Here is a 15727-nt window from a genome sequence, read left to right as displayed (position 1 = left end):
TGTTGATGCCTCTATGTCATAGCAGGAGCAAACCATTGCAGAGATCATCCTGCTTCAGCTTTGAAAAGCCATTTAAAAGTTTGCTCAGTGGCACTCCATTAATAGATCAAAAGTTGCAAAATGCCTGATCTCAAAGGGACAATGTGTTAGCTAACTGTTCTATGCCACCACAGAGCCATCTGGCTATGTTTGATTGACAGCACCCCACTATTGAGAATTATGTAATAGCTGTTCAAGAACTATTTAACTGTTCTGACAGCATGTTGTCCATTTTGTTGTTGATGCCTAAGGTCTCTTTTCTTTGTGGCTATAGCTCTTGACACAGGGTTTTTGTAGTGAGGCATGGATTGGCTTATGTTTCAAGTTGAACATGCTATTCCTGTGTAGAAAATCAATTTTAGAGCAAATCCTCTCTATTCTGCTTTTAAATTTGTACAGTGCAGCTTATAGTTATTTTTTATAAATATATGCTTTTAGCCACACTGGCTGCCTGGCTCTATTTGTTTGTCTTCAGGTCTGTTGGCTGGTATACCACTGGTCAAAACTGATCTTAATAACTGTTTGATTGTATGCCATGAAAGTTTGTACAGAAATTCAAAACATGTTTCCCTCAGGATGAATTGTAATGGTTGTCTCTTAACATTTATTGTAACGCCGAGATTAGATCACAATTTCAATTTGTCCAGTAGTTTGGCTTATGATCAAATACTTGAAAGATATTGGCATTCCTATAACCTCAGCTTTACTTGGGTGTTAGTGCTAATTAGAAAATGTTAGCATGCTAACATGCTAATCTAAGAGGATTAACTTAAACATAAACATTATACCTTTTAAACACCCCCCTGTTAGTATTGCTCAGCATTTCTCAGGGTGATAAAAAAAGTCTCCTGTACATGCTTCAGTGGGAAAACAAAGTTTCATGATGAAACACCTTTTAAATATCAACGTTTCCACGATCGTTGACTGTTGTAGCTAGAGAAATCGGAAAGGGTCCATGGTAACAAGCCACATTTGCGTACAGGCCACTTAAAATTCCACTTTGCCATAATCACAATTATGCTGAGGTAATTATCACAGTAGTTCATCCCTGTCACCTCCACTCTTATTACAGGGAATCAGATGTCCATCTGTGTTAAAGGAACCATGTATTTTGCCTTGCATTTTAGAGAGAATGTGAATAACTTCCAACCTTATTTTAAAAACGTTCACTCTTATTCACACAATGTACTCCTGCAACTTGAAAATGCAAAAAAGTGGGCATGGTGATGGGAACGCTGATTGTATCCATTGGCAAAGAGGAAAGTGGAGTCAAGTCATGGGGTGCAGTGGTTGGAGCATTTGAGCTCAACTCTCTTCTCTGTTCTGTCATGGGAAACACAAAACTGAAGGTTTCAAAGGGCAGACCTGCCTCAGGAAAAAAGAGTCTTCATCAGAATACAGTCTGACACATTTGTAGTGCTTCAAAGTCACTGCAAGCACAGGCTTCAAGGTATCATATGTACATTTTATCAGTGAGTAAAGATGTGCAAGAATAGGAAGGACTCAGGAGACTGAGGGTAGAAAAAGAGCAGGATTTGAGGGATATGAAGGCTTCCTGTGGGAATTATTGGCCTTGAAAAGGAAAAAAGGTTATTGTGCAGGATGAATTATCACAGACAGGAATGAAGGGAGCGTGTGCATTCAAACTACTTAAACTGAGTAGTACCTTCGGTCTTAGTTTATTGGACCAATGGGCAAAAATATATACCTGGTGCAAAATGAGGTTCAGTGTGGTCTATACAATTTCTATTTCAGAAATCTTAAAGATATCAGATGAGGAGAAAGACCTCTTCTTGTGGTCCTCGTGTCAGCATTGGGCTTTAATGGGGATTTTGCTGCATAGAGTTGATTTTCTGTCCGTCCCCTCTCTCTCTCCTCCTCTGTACACACATCTCCCTTGCTGCCCTGCAGTGTCATATTCTTTCATGTAGTTATTTGTAATTCCAGTGCTTTTTCTACCTTATTTGTGTTCATGGACAGAGGTTTATGCATGTAGGGAACGTGACACTCTTCTGGAAAGAGTTGCATTCATTTAGCAAGTGCCTAATGCTGCGGATGCTGAGTGCTATAGAGGGGGCGGCCAAGCCCTCTGCTCAGCTGCTGAATGCTGCCAGTCTGCCAGCACAGGAGCACTGGGTTAGAGGAATCGCTTTTGTGCCCTCAGTGAGCTCATCCACTCAGAGCACTCTTTATAGATTTAGCTGAAGGTCTGCACCCTGCCTACTGGTCTGTATGCCTGCCCAAGTATACTGCCCATGGCCTTCAGAATTCCCACTGCCCCTTCCTGGCTGTGCTGTTCAGTTTAGCTTTAGGATCAAAAGTATTAGTGCTGTATTGCTCTGCACTCACTGACTTCAGACTATATGTTTTCCTTCCTAGATTGCTTTACTTTTAGTTAAAAGTTTCACTTTTTCCATTATAGATAATTGTGAAAGCATGATTGTTTCCAGGCTAAGCTAACCTGGGCTCGTAAAACAATGGAAAACAGCTACTGAGGCTTACCTAGCTCTTAACATTAATGGTACTGGTCTGCTCTCCCTGTGAGTTGCATTTAACATGAGAATGAGACCTATGCTTGCCTGGATGAGTGTATACTTTCCTACCTTGTTGGTTGAGCTGTGTTAAACTGACTCACCCAGATGCTTTTTCAAGCAAGCTCAGCCTGCTTGCTTTGACTACGCCGTCTTGAACGACTTCCTCTTAATCTTTCAGTCCTTGTCTTTTAATAGTGTTCTCTATGTGGAAGCATGTAGTTTGCATCAGTCAGCCTGCTGCGTGCTGCTCCTTTCAGAATCAGCCTACTGAATGAATCTCCTCTCACAGGACGTTGAGAGTCATGAACCTGGAGGGATAGCTCAGGGCTTGTGCCCTTTTTTTTCCCATAATGAGGTCAAGAGACAGTCGGCAAGGTGGGAGGAGTCAAAGGACTTGTTCCTCGCACACCTGCAATGGCTGGGTTATATCCAATGAACAACACCACGCCCCCTCATGTGACATGTCAGTGTGACCCTGTCTCTCAGACAACCATGCCCACTTTTTAAAGACATTTAACTGATATCATAACAACCATTCCCTGCAAAAAAGTAACCAAGAAGGCCATCTTTTATTCCAGGCAAAGTTGTATTTATGACAGCTTCCTCGATTCTCTGCCGTCACCAGACAGGTTTTAATTAATGGGACATTCCAGAGAGTAAGTTAGTGACCAAGTGAGGGGAGAGAGGTAGTGAAAAGAAGAGTTGAGTGTTTTAGACAGTATCTCCCAGTGGAGGCTGATAAAGTAGAAAGCAGAAGCTTTGATGCTGGTCTTCAAGAGGGCCAAGAAAGCATGGATCACCATGGCGATAGCATTGTTGAACAGTGAACAGCAGTTGGAAGAGAGACCTTGATGCACTGTGCAAATCTTTATGTTTACAGACCAAGTCTTGTAACAGGAAGCTCAATTGCTTTGTTATCACTGGCTTTTTTTTTAACAAGTAGTTAATCTGTAGAGTTTAGTTTCAGCCAAGGACGTTCTTCTTTTGGCAGTTGAAAACATTTACTGCTTTGAGACTCCTGCTAAAAACAACAAATGTGGATAGAGCGTGACTTTAAACATCCAAGTTTTATTCTGGACCTATTATATTTTAAGGTGTTAAATGATTAACTGGTATTATAATTTATTTTCTCCAAAATAAGTACACCATTTATAATAATTTGGAAAGTGTTCTCTAATGAATCACACCATTCTATACAATCTCTTATTCTCTCACTATTTTTAAGAAAGGTGAAGGTAATCTGCTCTCTTTGTACACACCTGCGTGGGTGTTTGTGGGGACCGACCACTCACTGCTATAATATTGTGTGTAGCTGTCAGCTCAAACCAAAGACAAAGGGAGCATTGCTGTCTTGACTTAGGGATACTGTTATTCTTTCTGCTACAGTGCAGTATACTGGTAGCTGCACACACGGCCTCAATCAAACTGCAAATGTCAGTGCGCACTGACTAGCGCTTCCTCCTGTATCTTATTAGGGAAATGCCAAATGTGCCACAACATTTTTCTTTTCTGCATGTTTCTGTTTTAGTCTTTATAGTCAGTGTGTCAAATGCACTCAAGATGCACCAAGGTGTCAGCTTCACTTTCTCTTTATTTCTGTCTCTGTCTACAGCGACCAGTTCCACAAAGCTGGAAGACCTGAGCTTTCTTGATGAACAGCGGAACACCCCCCTGCGGACATCTATTCGCCTACCATGGCATAATACAGGAGGAAGGCCACCTCAGGACTCTAAAGGTGATTGCACTGTTCGTTATTGCTGTAGATACATATGAGGCAAGCTAATGAATGTACTAGCCAATTTCCTTATTTTGTGAAAGTGACAATTTATACATTTATGTTTTGTCAGTTGTAGTGTCAAAGTTAGTGTTTTCATTGTTTTGTCTCTACTCCAGTGCACTAGATTTCAAATGAAACAGTCCTAGTGTCTGTGAGGATAAAGTGCACTGTTTCAGGTTTAATGGTGTGTGGTGTGTTCATATCCATATAAGGTAGTGTTGGAAAGAATGTAGGAATTTTAGGTTTTTATACTGTTAAGAGGTACTGTGTGTATAAAAAGTGCTCCAATTCATGCACAGTTCATCTGAAGTAGATGTAAACACCCTCACAACCGAAATAAAAGTCACCACTTAAACCTCATAGATGTCATTTAATTTCAAATCCAATGTGTTTAATTGCAGAGCCACAAAACTCTCAGGATATTTAAAGTATGCAATGTAAACACTATTGCACTGATTTATATTAATGCTATACTATCAAAAGGTGTGTTTCCTGCTTTAGCTCTACAGATAAAATCATGGCCTTGGTTCACCAGCTTTTATCTTGGTTGTATGTTTTGAAAACTCGGTCTCACAGAGAAATCCTACAGATTGAATATTTTATGAGAAAATGAATAATTTAAGATAACATCATTAGATACTCAAACTATTTAACTCCATTTTGAAAACGTCCTCTTCCTTTTCTACACCTCTTTAAAAATGACGTTGATATAGAAGCATCATGTCGGTGGATTAATTTGTACATCCCTGAAGAAACATCAGTACTAAGAAACAGTCCATCTCTGTTCAGACTGAATATTTGTTCTATACTGTATGTAGAGTATACCAGTATTTAATTTTTTGTTATTGCCATGGACTGCAGACATTTGTATGCCACTTCATGTCTTAAACTGTTCTAGACTGAAGTGAATGAAGAAATGAGAAATGGTTTGTGTGGGCAAGAACCACCACAATAGCCCACATGCCAGGTCAAAAGTTTGCCAGCAGTTAACCAACATAATGTTTAAATATGTTCTTTAAACCTCACATGTATCTGTATCAAAACCTAATCCGTCAAATGTTCTAGTAATCATTATATTGAAGAACATACAATAATTATTTTAAATAATATTCCACCTGCATGCATTCTTTGTCCCATTAACTAAAAATTATGTGTACTTAGGAGTCTTGCCAACCATCTTTCCAAAGTAGAATTATTAAATTGTTTTTTCTCTCCAAGAAGCCATTTGGATTTATCTGTAATACTTTTTTCATTATAAAATTTCAAGGAAATTGAGCATCTAAGATTTTTTTTATTTAGAACACAGAACCCAACAAATCATCTTATTTCAAAGACTCAAAAGTGTAATGTTACTATTAACGTTAGCAGACATATTATTTTAGTAGTAGCAATAATAGCAGTAAGTTTAACTATCAAATGGTTTAAGCAATAGTTGTAAAAGCAGCATCAGAAGTCATGTTGGTGGCCGTGATACTAGTATTAGTAGAGGATCAGAGCTTTAATAGAGTTCCTGAGTGAACAAGTGTTCTGAGATCTAATTAGTGCTGAAGTGGCCCAGATAGAATGTCCTCTATCAAGTCCACTTAGATTAAGATTCCACTTCAATTAGCATTTAACCGAGCTAAAGCAGACAATGAACAAAAGAAACATTTTCGAAACGTAGGGTTTTGATGTTTTTGAAACTACTGAGACGACTTCTTAAAAACTGATATACAGTTGTATGCAAGTTTGTCTATTAAGGATAGAAGACAAATTTATTCTGGGATTAATTAACTGAACTAAAATGCAGCATCAGGTTGAAATACTCAAAATTCTGTTTTATCTGAGGCTGCAAAAGAGCTTACAGTTGAATGGTTGATGTGTGAACATGAAGACACTGTAGTATTACTGACAGAACGTGTGATTTATTCCAAAATCAAACTGAAACATGGTTCATGCCTTTGTCTAAAAAGCAGTATATCTGACACTGAGTAGTTTTGTGAGAGAATTCTAATTCTAATGGGTGTTTCTTTCCTAACGCTTTTTCTCAGCTCGTTTTGCTCCCTACAAACCTGTGGACATCATGCTCAAGCCCTTGCTGTTTGAGGTGCCCAGCATCACTACAGACTCTGTGTTCGTGGGCCGAGATTGGCTCTTTCAGGAGCTGGAAGATGTCCTGAAGGTCATCGAGTCCACAGAGAACCATGGCGCTGTAGTGGTGGGCAGCGTTGGTTATGGGAAGACAGCCATTATCTCCCGGCTAGTAGCACTGAGCTGCCACGGAGGCCGAATGCGCCAGATCGCCTCCAACAGTCCTAGTGCCTCCCCAAAAAGTAAGCAATTTCAGTATTTGCCTTTCGATGTGAGCTCTAAATTACATGCAAGTTTTTAGTTGGGGCCCGAGCTCCGACAGCGGCGAAGGCCCTATTGAAACTGAAGGAATTATTCTTTCTTTCTTCCTTTCTTCCTTTCTTTTTCCATCAAATGAATGGCCTTTTTGAGGGACTTATCATATTCAAAACTCACCAAATTTGGCGGTCACATCAAGTCTGGTGAAAATATAAGTATTTTAATGGTTTTGGGAATGGGCGCACAAAAATGGCTCGCTAGCGCCACCTACAAAATTAAGAAAATTCAGCCCCTGAAGTATGTTTAACGTAGAGTCACTAAACTTTGTACACATATGTAGTATGGCAAGGCGGACATAAAACTCCATTGTAGCCCCACCCTACCCCAACAAGAAGTCTGCCATTTTGTATTGAATGTTTGAAATTAGTGTGATTTTTGGCCATTTCTACATGTCGTACTTTAACGAACTTTAGAACTTTCATCCGAAACAGGAAGTGGGTTTAACTTGAGCGTACATGGTCCGATTGGCTCGAAACTTTTCAGGATTCATCAGAGTCCGCCCCTGACAACATATACATGCCGCTTTTGGCTCAAAGTCATAGCGCCCCATAGTGGCAACAGGAAGTAGGACTAAAAGACAAGGTGCTATACTTTAACGAACTCCTCCTAGAGATTTCATCTGATCAGCTTCAAACTTGGTCTGTGTCATCTTAAGAAGTTAACGATGAAAAGTTATTAAAAGAAAAACTTTTCGTCTAACGGTGTGGCCGTGGCATGTTGGCCATTTTGACTGTTTAGCAAGTAACCCTAAGGAGAAAGTGGCTGTAACGACAGTGTACGTTGTCGTATCTGCTTGAAATTTCCCACAATAACCAAGAGTCCAGGCCCTATCTGCAGGCCAATATGGACTTTTAGAGATAGCGCCACCAACTGGCAACAGGAAGTATGTCTTATATGACAAACATCATCCGACTTACATGAAACTTAGAGTGTGTGGTCTGTATGTGTCACTGAGCCGGCCCCTATAATTTGACCACGCCCACGTGCACAGGCCACGCCCCCTTTCATAACATTAGAACCTTTTAAGGAATAGCTTTGTGTGAGGTGTCAATGAACTCAGCAGAGACTTCCTTCTTCATTGGTGATGGTTTGGCCCGCCCCCTTTACCTAAGCCACGCCCCCTACCATAACATTTCAACCGTTTAAGGTACAGTGTTATGTGAGGTATCAACAAACTCAGCTAAGAATTCCTTTTTCATTGATGATGTTTGACCCGCCCCCCTATGATGTGACCACGCCCCCTTTCACAGTTAAGGAACTGTATGACGTATAGTCTTGTGTGAGGTATCATTGAACTCAGCAGGGAGTTCCCTTTTCTTGGGGACGACTTTCAGTGTCTGAGTGACGCGCAAATGCGTGGTTTCAAGGAGCGGTGTCTGCCAGTAACCCTGACGCGCGCAGGTTAGCGAGGGCCCGTCCAACGCTGCTTGCAGCTTTAATTTATTTTGTTTTCATTTTGACATGAGCTTGGAAGGTATGGACGTGAACTAAGGATATATTTATATATATATATAAACTCTACACACAACTACTGTTAAACTGATTTAAATATATGGCTCAACAACATTAAACCCAATTTTGCTAATGCATGAACTACTAAATAATACTGTTATTCAAATGCCATAATCATTTGTAAACACATAAGTCTATATTTATTTAATTTAAATGTATGTGAAATGAAGTGTGTGTATGTGTCTTCCAGGTGGTGGGGGACCAAGCACAGAACTTCCTCTCAGCCAGCCACCACAACCCACTCCACCTGCCAGTGCAACCAACACACTGAGGACCAACAGCTGCCCGGGGACCCCAGAGATGCAGCGACGTAGGGAAGAGGCTGTCAAACGCTTGGCTGCAAAGGTACAACTTTAGCCAATATTGCACTCAGGCTTTCCGGAGAAATCACAGTGTGAATGAAAAAACATTCACTTAGAAGTAAGTTTCACTAACTCTAACTATGATGATCCATCTCAAAAACAAACTATTAGTTGTCAGTTATTTTCATAAAAAAATAGAAAAAAAGGTCTAGGCACTAATCAATCATTATTAATAAATTGCATCTACTGTTTTGGACCGTACTGTATATATCTTCCCTTCTTGCAGTTCCCTCTGTCTGTTCTTGCCAATGATCGCTTTTTACAAAAATGTTCATGGTGTGCAGATTTGCTTTTAGTATGTATGAGATGCACTGCAGAAACTTGATATGGTGTCAGCTCAGTGGATTAATGTTTATACGTGTTTGTATATGATTTATGGTTGTCTATGTTCATTTGTTTGATATTCAGCCTTTATATGGGTGGTTTTCAGCAGTCCTTTTGAGATTATGAAAGATGGTGCCACCGTTGGTCTCTCAGAGACCTTTAATATTCCAGGCTTGTTTGATTTGAGAAGCAGTGAGCTTAGTTAAAGACTTGGCCATGAAAAGCAGGTTCAATATTAATGTCCGCAGCATCTCACTACTGCAGTGTGACTGTGAGGTAGTGGGAAGATAGAAAACTTTGGCTCAGGTCTTTAGTCTGCCGTTTTAGCTCTCAGATGGAAGGCTTTTGCATTTTAACACACAACAGTATAGTCAGAAGTGTTGTCCTAAATTATGAGTTTGTGAAAAGCGCTATATAAATTCAGTGTATTACTATTGTTATTATTATCATTATTATTATTAATAAATAACAAAGTTAATTTCTGCTTCATCAATATAGATTTTTTTTAAATGTTTTTTATTGTTAGGATTGAAATGTTAAATCAGTAGAGTGCTCTTTTAGCCCTCAGGCCATTAGCGCACCATAAATCCAATCAGTATAAAATAAATCTACAAATGGTTAACATTACGTAAAGAGTTATTAGGAGACCGATCTGCAAATGGACATGGATAATTATTATTAGTCCCCACCCTCCCTCTCTATGTGAAAGTCTGCCTACTTTGGATTTCTTTAGCCATCTTGGAACAGTTACATAATTTTAACCACTGACCTGAGTTAGATACAAATCAGTTCAATCAGAGATTCAGTATTACTTGCAAGTAATACAAAACATATTTTTCAGTGTGTTATAGTAGCAAGTGAACAGTTTAAGCATTTCTGGATTGTAGTCAGCAACACTGGCATCATTATTGTAAACAACTTGTCTGTGACAGAGTTGGCAGCAAAGACACAGTTGGAACATATTTTTGCAATGGTTTTTCCGATTATGATAAAAACATTTCAATGGCAGACAAGTCCTTATGGTACCTGAAATGTTCTCTACGGCTGTTTTATTTTATAATTGTTCTTTTAAAATCTGTTATTAATAATTGTTAGCTCCACATCTTGGGATGCTGCTGTTAAAACTGTCATGAAGTTGAGGCCAAAATTATTAGCCCCCCAGGAATTATGGAACATTTTCCTAAAATCCTTCTCAGTGTTTGCAGCATTGATAAAACTTGATATAATCAAACATTCATCAATGCTATTTAATAGCTTTTGGTACATTTTGGAATATAAAATAATTTTTTGGGCAGTCAGTTGGCTTCCTAACAACACCTGAGTGTTCAATCAGCATAAAAGGACACCAAGGAACAGGGCACTTAAACACATTATGGAGATGCTACTGAAAAAAAATACATTTACTCACCATGCCAAAGACAAAGGAAATCAGTCTTGAGCTCAGAAAGAAGACAGTGGACGCTCATGATAAGGGGGAAAGCTATACTGACATTTCCAAGCATTTCACAGTGTCCAGAACCGCTGTACGGTGTATCATTGCCAAGTACAGGGAGACAATTTCTGTACGAAACAAACTTGGGTGTGGTTGTAAGTGCAGACATCTGCCAAGATGATTGTTGCTGACCTGGCCTCTTCTGGAGTTGATGTTTCAAGGAACACAGTTGTGAGGGCTCTTCATCGTGGTGGGCTTCAGGGCCATCGTCCCAGAAGAGCCCCTTTACTCAAAGAGCGGCACATCACAGCCAGACTGAGGTTTGCCCGTGAACATTTGAAAGGTAAAGATGAGTTTGGAAGTCTGTGCTTTGGTCTGATGAGACTAAACTGGAACTGTTTGGGCACATGGATGTTGCTTATGTTTGGCGAAGAAAGGGAGAGGCCTTCAACCCTACACAGTTCTCATAGTTAAACATGGTGGGAGCATCACGCTGTGGGGCTGCAGCCTCAAGCACAGGGAGCCTTGTTCGGGTGAATCATGAAAAATAAAAATTATGTTGAAATTTTGAGGGATAATATGCAGAAATCTGCTCGTAGTCTCTCGCTGGGGCTTCCAACAAGACAATGGAAACAATGAAATTGGTCCAACAGTTCCTGAATGATACCAGAACCAAGGTCCTTGAGTGGCCCACACAGAGCCCAGACCTCAATCCTATTGAGAATCTGTGGCGGATGCTCAAAGTGAAGGTCCATGCTCCGGAACCACACAATTTGGACCAGTGCGAACAATTTGCAATGAAAGAATGGGCCAAAATCCCTCAGGAGACTTGTGCCAACCTAATAAAGAACTACTCTAAGAGGTTGTTGTCAGTTGTGGCTCAGAGAGGGTACACTATTGACTATGAATGACCTGGGGGCTAATAATTTTGGACATCCCATTTTTTCCCTTTCGGGTTTCAACTCAGTGCATCAATAAAATATTCTAATCAAACTTAGTGGACATTTTGTCTTTGCTATGTTGAAATCAAAGACACTATAAACACTTGTTGTTGATGGTCATTTCCATGAAGAAATCAAGAGTTTTGTAAAATTGCATAAGGGGGGCCAATAAACTGTAGTGGTATGCTTTTGTCAATCAGTTTCTTATCATCAAATCTTACATTGTTTTGTATTGAGCATCCTCAAATAATTCCAGGGGCAGTAACTTCTCCACTGGTTTTCCCTCCTGCACCTTTGTGGACTACTGTCTACACCCTGTCCCCATGTGCAGTTTATAAAACAGCACCACTGCTGCTTACAATGCAATACCTGCACATTCAGTTCACAGTTAACAACTTTGGCATGCAGAAAGTTTTAAAAAGGAAAATGGGGGGCAACTAAGTTTCACAGAATATTTTGATTTACACTTAATTTGAATTCCTTTGTTATGATGGGTTGTTAGCTCTTGTGATGGGTAATAGGACTCTTTGATGCATTGGCCTCATTTTTACTGATTGCATCCTGGTGTCCCTGTAACACTCTTGCCCACATCATGATGCCTCCTTAGTAGTAAAATGGGGCATGAGATGATAACTGTACAGTTTGCCAATGCCTCTGGGAATGCTGAAGTTCATGCACCAGACAGCTGATTTTATACCACTGAGGCTCATCTAAATGTCTGAGAAACCAAAGCAATATTCCTTCAGCCAGTTATTGTGTAAAGTGTTTCCAACAGGCGCTCTCCCAGGGGCTCTGTTCCTGTGATGTGTGAATACTGATGCGACACTGAGCAGCTTCTGTCAAATTTTGTCAGTTCTTTTTAATCATTGATTTGAAAGTGGTATTATAACAGGGGCACTGAGGCCATTACATTTTATGGTTTATCGCAAGTTTTATGTCTTACCCTTATCACAGAGGCACGTTTTTAGTCATTGTTTCTTAACAGTAAATTCAATGTTGTGCCGGTACATGAAGTACTGCAGGTACACTGCAGAATGTTGCATCATTTGTTGTGAATTGTACACAAACTATCACTGCAGCCTCTTTGTCAAACACCTATCTAAAGTTATCGTATTTATACAAACAGCAGGCAACTTTAATTTGCTGTATGCTACTGTATATTAATTTATTGTATGCCCCAAGAGAAAATTGTTCCACAGTCTGTTTTCTCTGGAAAAGTAAACCACCATGTCACAGCCCTGTTTGCAACACAATTATTCCAGGTGACTGATGAGCCATCGTGGCTTACAAAATATAGAAATTGAAGAAATGTCAATGTACTAAATTGCCCATTATACTGTATAATTTTTATTGATGTTTTTGAAAGAATATCTGAATCAGTTGAAACGTTATTCTCTGGATTTAATTTAGTTCCTGTTCTCTCACCTTTTTTCTTTTTATGATGTTATGTAGAGACAATTTATTCCCATTAAATGTAATAGCAGGCAGTCCTAGGATGATGTATTCTTTACCTCTTAAAACTTGTGATCATTTTCTTCCTTTGCTTGTCCGTTTAGATCCTGCTAAATACTTGCTGAGTGACCTATGTCAGACTACTGCATTAGCTTTGCAGAGGAACTCATTATTTTGCCATTTTTGTAAAGATCACACATCTGGAGACAGCTAGTTGATATTGTAGTAGATGGAGGGATGCAATGTGCCATAGACAAAGCTCCAGCCCCAGTTAAATCGTAATTACTTGATTGAATCACATTACCTTCTTTGAGCACCACCATCATGAGGCTCTGGATTGGTGTAGAAGGTTTATGGTATCATTGCTCCTACCTAGTCTTGTTTCAGACCTCTAAATCACTGTCACCATCTTTCAGTCAGAGGGCTCATAGTGGATTTGTTAGTTCATGTGGTTTATATTTCCTTTCAGATGTCACTGTTGTATGGCTTAGAAGAAAGTATGCTTTAGTCAGTGATTTTCCCAGAAGCTGGTCACTGCTGTTGATGGAGCATTAGGGAGCAGAGGAAACAGTCACCTGCTCCTCCTGCTGATCTCAGAAGTGTGTCAGCTCCTCCAGGTTGCACTGTAATTAGAACAGAGTCATAAATCCCCAGGGCATCTCTCTCTCCTTCTTCCCTATCCCTGTCCCTCCTTTTCCCTTCAAAATCAGACCTTTAAACACTGCAGCAACCAGTTCCGGCTCAGAAGATCCTTCTTTTAGAGCTCCACCTGGAATCCACTGGCTCCTTTTTATAGTAGAGTTCATCTGAGGTGGTCAGCCTTTCACCAGTTACTTCATCATCCATTCTAAAGTCATGTTCTCAGCTTGGTTGAAGGAATATGTGGCTGTATGGAGGGCATAACAGAATTTTTGTTTTTAGTAAACAAGGCAGTTGACTTTTGCAAATGCAGTGACGTTATAAAATGTTCTCAGCTTTGCATATTTTCATTACTAAAGCCAAAACTAATTTACAGTCTTCATTTATTATTCTAACATGTGTTTAATACTCATTAAGTCTAATATTACCCTGGCTTCATCATTTTTTTTCCCACTTTTCTTTTTGTTCCAGGTTGTGGCATATCACTACTGCCAGGCGGATAACACGTACACTTGCCTGGTACCAGAGTTTGTTCATAGTATTGCTGCCCTGCTGTGCAGAGCACATCAACTCAGTGCATACCGGGAGCTGTTGCTGAAAGAGCCCCACCTCCAGAGCATGCTGAGTCTGCGCTCTTGTGTCCAGGACCCTATGGCCGCTTTCCGGAGGGGGATCCTTGAGCCACTAGCCAACCTTCGTAAAGGTAAAACACCATTTGTGACTCATATGTGACTAACTGTGACGCAGTTTGCTCATTTACTGTTTTATTCTTTAACAGATGGATGTTACTCCATAGTACTCCAAGAAATGTATAATATAGAAAACATTATTTAGATGGCACAGCACTTACCCTTGGCAGAAGTGCTGAGAGGCATCCTAATCATTTTTGTGTATGTGACTACATTTTTTAAAATACCTGGGATAAACTGTGCTTGTTTTTAAGGTTTCTAACTAACAACCAACATTATGTTATAGTGTAAATTGCTTCGAAGGCCATCTGAAACCTCTGCTAGATTTAGCAAAAAACATTATTAGTGTTACAAAGGAAAACTTTGCTCCAACTGATAAGTTTTGATAAACCAACTAGAAAGCCATAATAAAATCATAAGCAGGTTCATTTTGAACCCTGCTTGCCTCACATACTTTCTGCACTGTCCTCTTTTATCCCTTTCTAATTACTTCCTACCAGTTAGTAATGTGTTTACACATGGTTACATGTGTCCTTGAGCCCTGAACCCCTAATTGTTCCAAATGTTTGCGTATGGGATCCAATGTAAGCTTCTCTGGATGAAAGCGTTTGCCAGGTAACTGTAATGTAATTTAACAAAATTATTGATGTTATTTGCTATGTCATTAAGAGACACTGCACCTTGCAAACAGTATAGGAATGCACAATATGACTATTACAAGCTTATAAGTATACCAAAGAATCAGGGAAAGTTAATTTCTCCCTAAGAGTAACTCAAACAGCTGGCACTGAAAGTAACTGTTGTCTTTACAGAGCAAATGTGACTTAACATTCAATTAGAGAGTAAAGTAGGAGCAGTGGCTGTGTAGATGACGAAGCTAAGTAAAAGCCCCTACCACTCACTCTCACCGCACATCTGAGAGAGAGAGGGTTTAGTTACTCCATTAAAACAAAGAACCTTCCTGCACACACGCTGTGGTGCAGTTTAGTTGAGCTAATACTTTTATGAGCTGTACCTCACTGCACATCATCTTCCCTTGGGTTGTGGGTGTGTTTCTAGAGAGGAGGATTCCAGAGGAGGACCACATCATCTTGATAGATGGGCTGAACGAAGCGGAGTTCCATAAGCCTGACTATGGAGACACCATTGCCTCCTTCATCTCGAAGATCATTGCCAAGTTCCCCTCCTGGCTTAAACTGGTGGTCACTGTCCGGGTCAATTTACTGGTAAGAAAGAAAAAAGACATTGTGTGGAGCTTGTCTTGTTCAAAATATATTTTCTTGCAATATGACATTTGTCTTTATGTGTCTGTATTTATTACAGATGGTTAGGTAATTTAAGAATTCTTTCAACGCAATTGTAGGATGTAAACAAAAGTCCGATCTGCCGTTACCTCGTGATACTCTCGCTGACTGCCATCACACGTGTGAAAGTTAAACGGTTTGCCTGAGTTGCTCCTCCTTGTCATACTCTACTGTCTACAGAGTCATTTTTGTCAAGCGTATCCAGGAACATTCAAGAAGGAACTGAAGTATCAGTGACCCGTGAATCAGGACTGCATAAAAAGGAAGGAGCAGTCACTTTGAGCTGACTAGCTGGAAGAAAAAGGGACACTAGGTCGATAAGTAACAACGATGT

At 39.9% G+C, this 15727-nt stretch overlaps 1 protein-coding gene across 7 annotated transcripts in view; it reads left to right on the top strand.

Moving 5' to 3' along the window:
- LOC116698066 (protein TANC1) overlaps positions 1-15727 on the top strand; it is a 119016-nt gene that overhangs the window by 76418 nt on the left and 26871 nt on the right. For all 7 annotated transcript variants that reach the window (XM_032529824.1, XM_032529822.1, XM_032529823.1 and 4 more), the window contains 5 exons: positions 4186-4308; positions 6381-6662; positions 8441-8595; positions 13872-14103; positions 15149-15315. In XM_032529824.1, coding sequence (XP_032385715.1) covers positions 4186-4308; positions 6381-6662; positions 8441-8595; positions 13872-14103; positions 15149-15315 — 959 coding nt within the window. The remainder of the gene's footprint in view (positions 1-4185; positions 4309-6380; positions 6663-8440; positions 8596-13871; positions 14104-15148; positions 15316-15727) is intronic.

This window comes from Etheostoma spectabile, chromosome 11, assembly GCF_008692095.1.
Source record: "Etheostoma spectabile isolate EspeVRDwgs_2016 chromosome 11, UIUC_Espe_1.0, whole genome shotgun sequence".
In the NCBI taxonomy this organism is placed as follows: Eukaryota; Metazoa; Chordata; class Actinopteri; order Perciformes; family Percidae; genus Etheostoma; species Etheostoma spectabile.
Note: the sequence above shows the minus strand (reverse complement) of the source record. Positions and strands in the feature narration are given on the sequence as shown.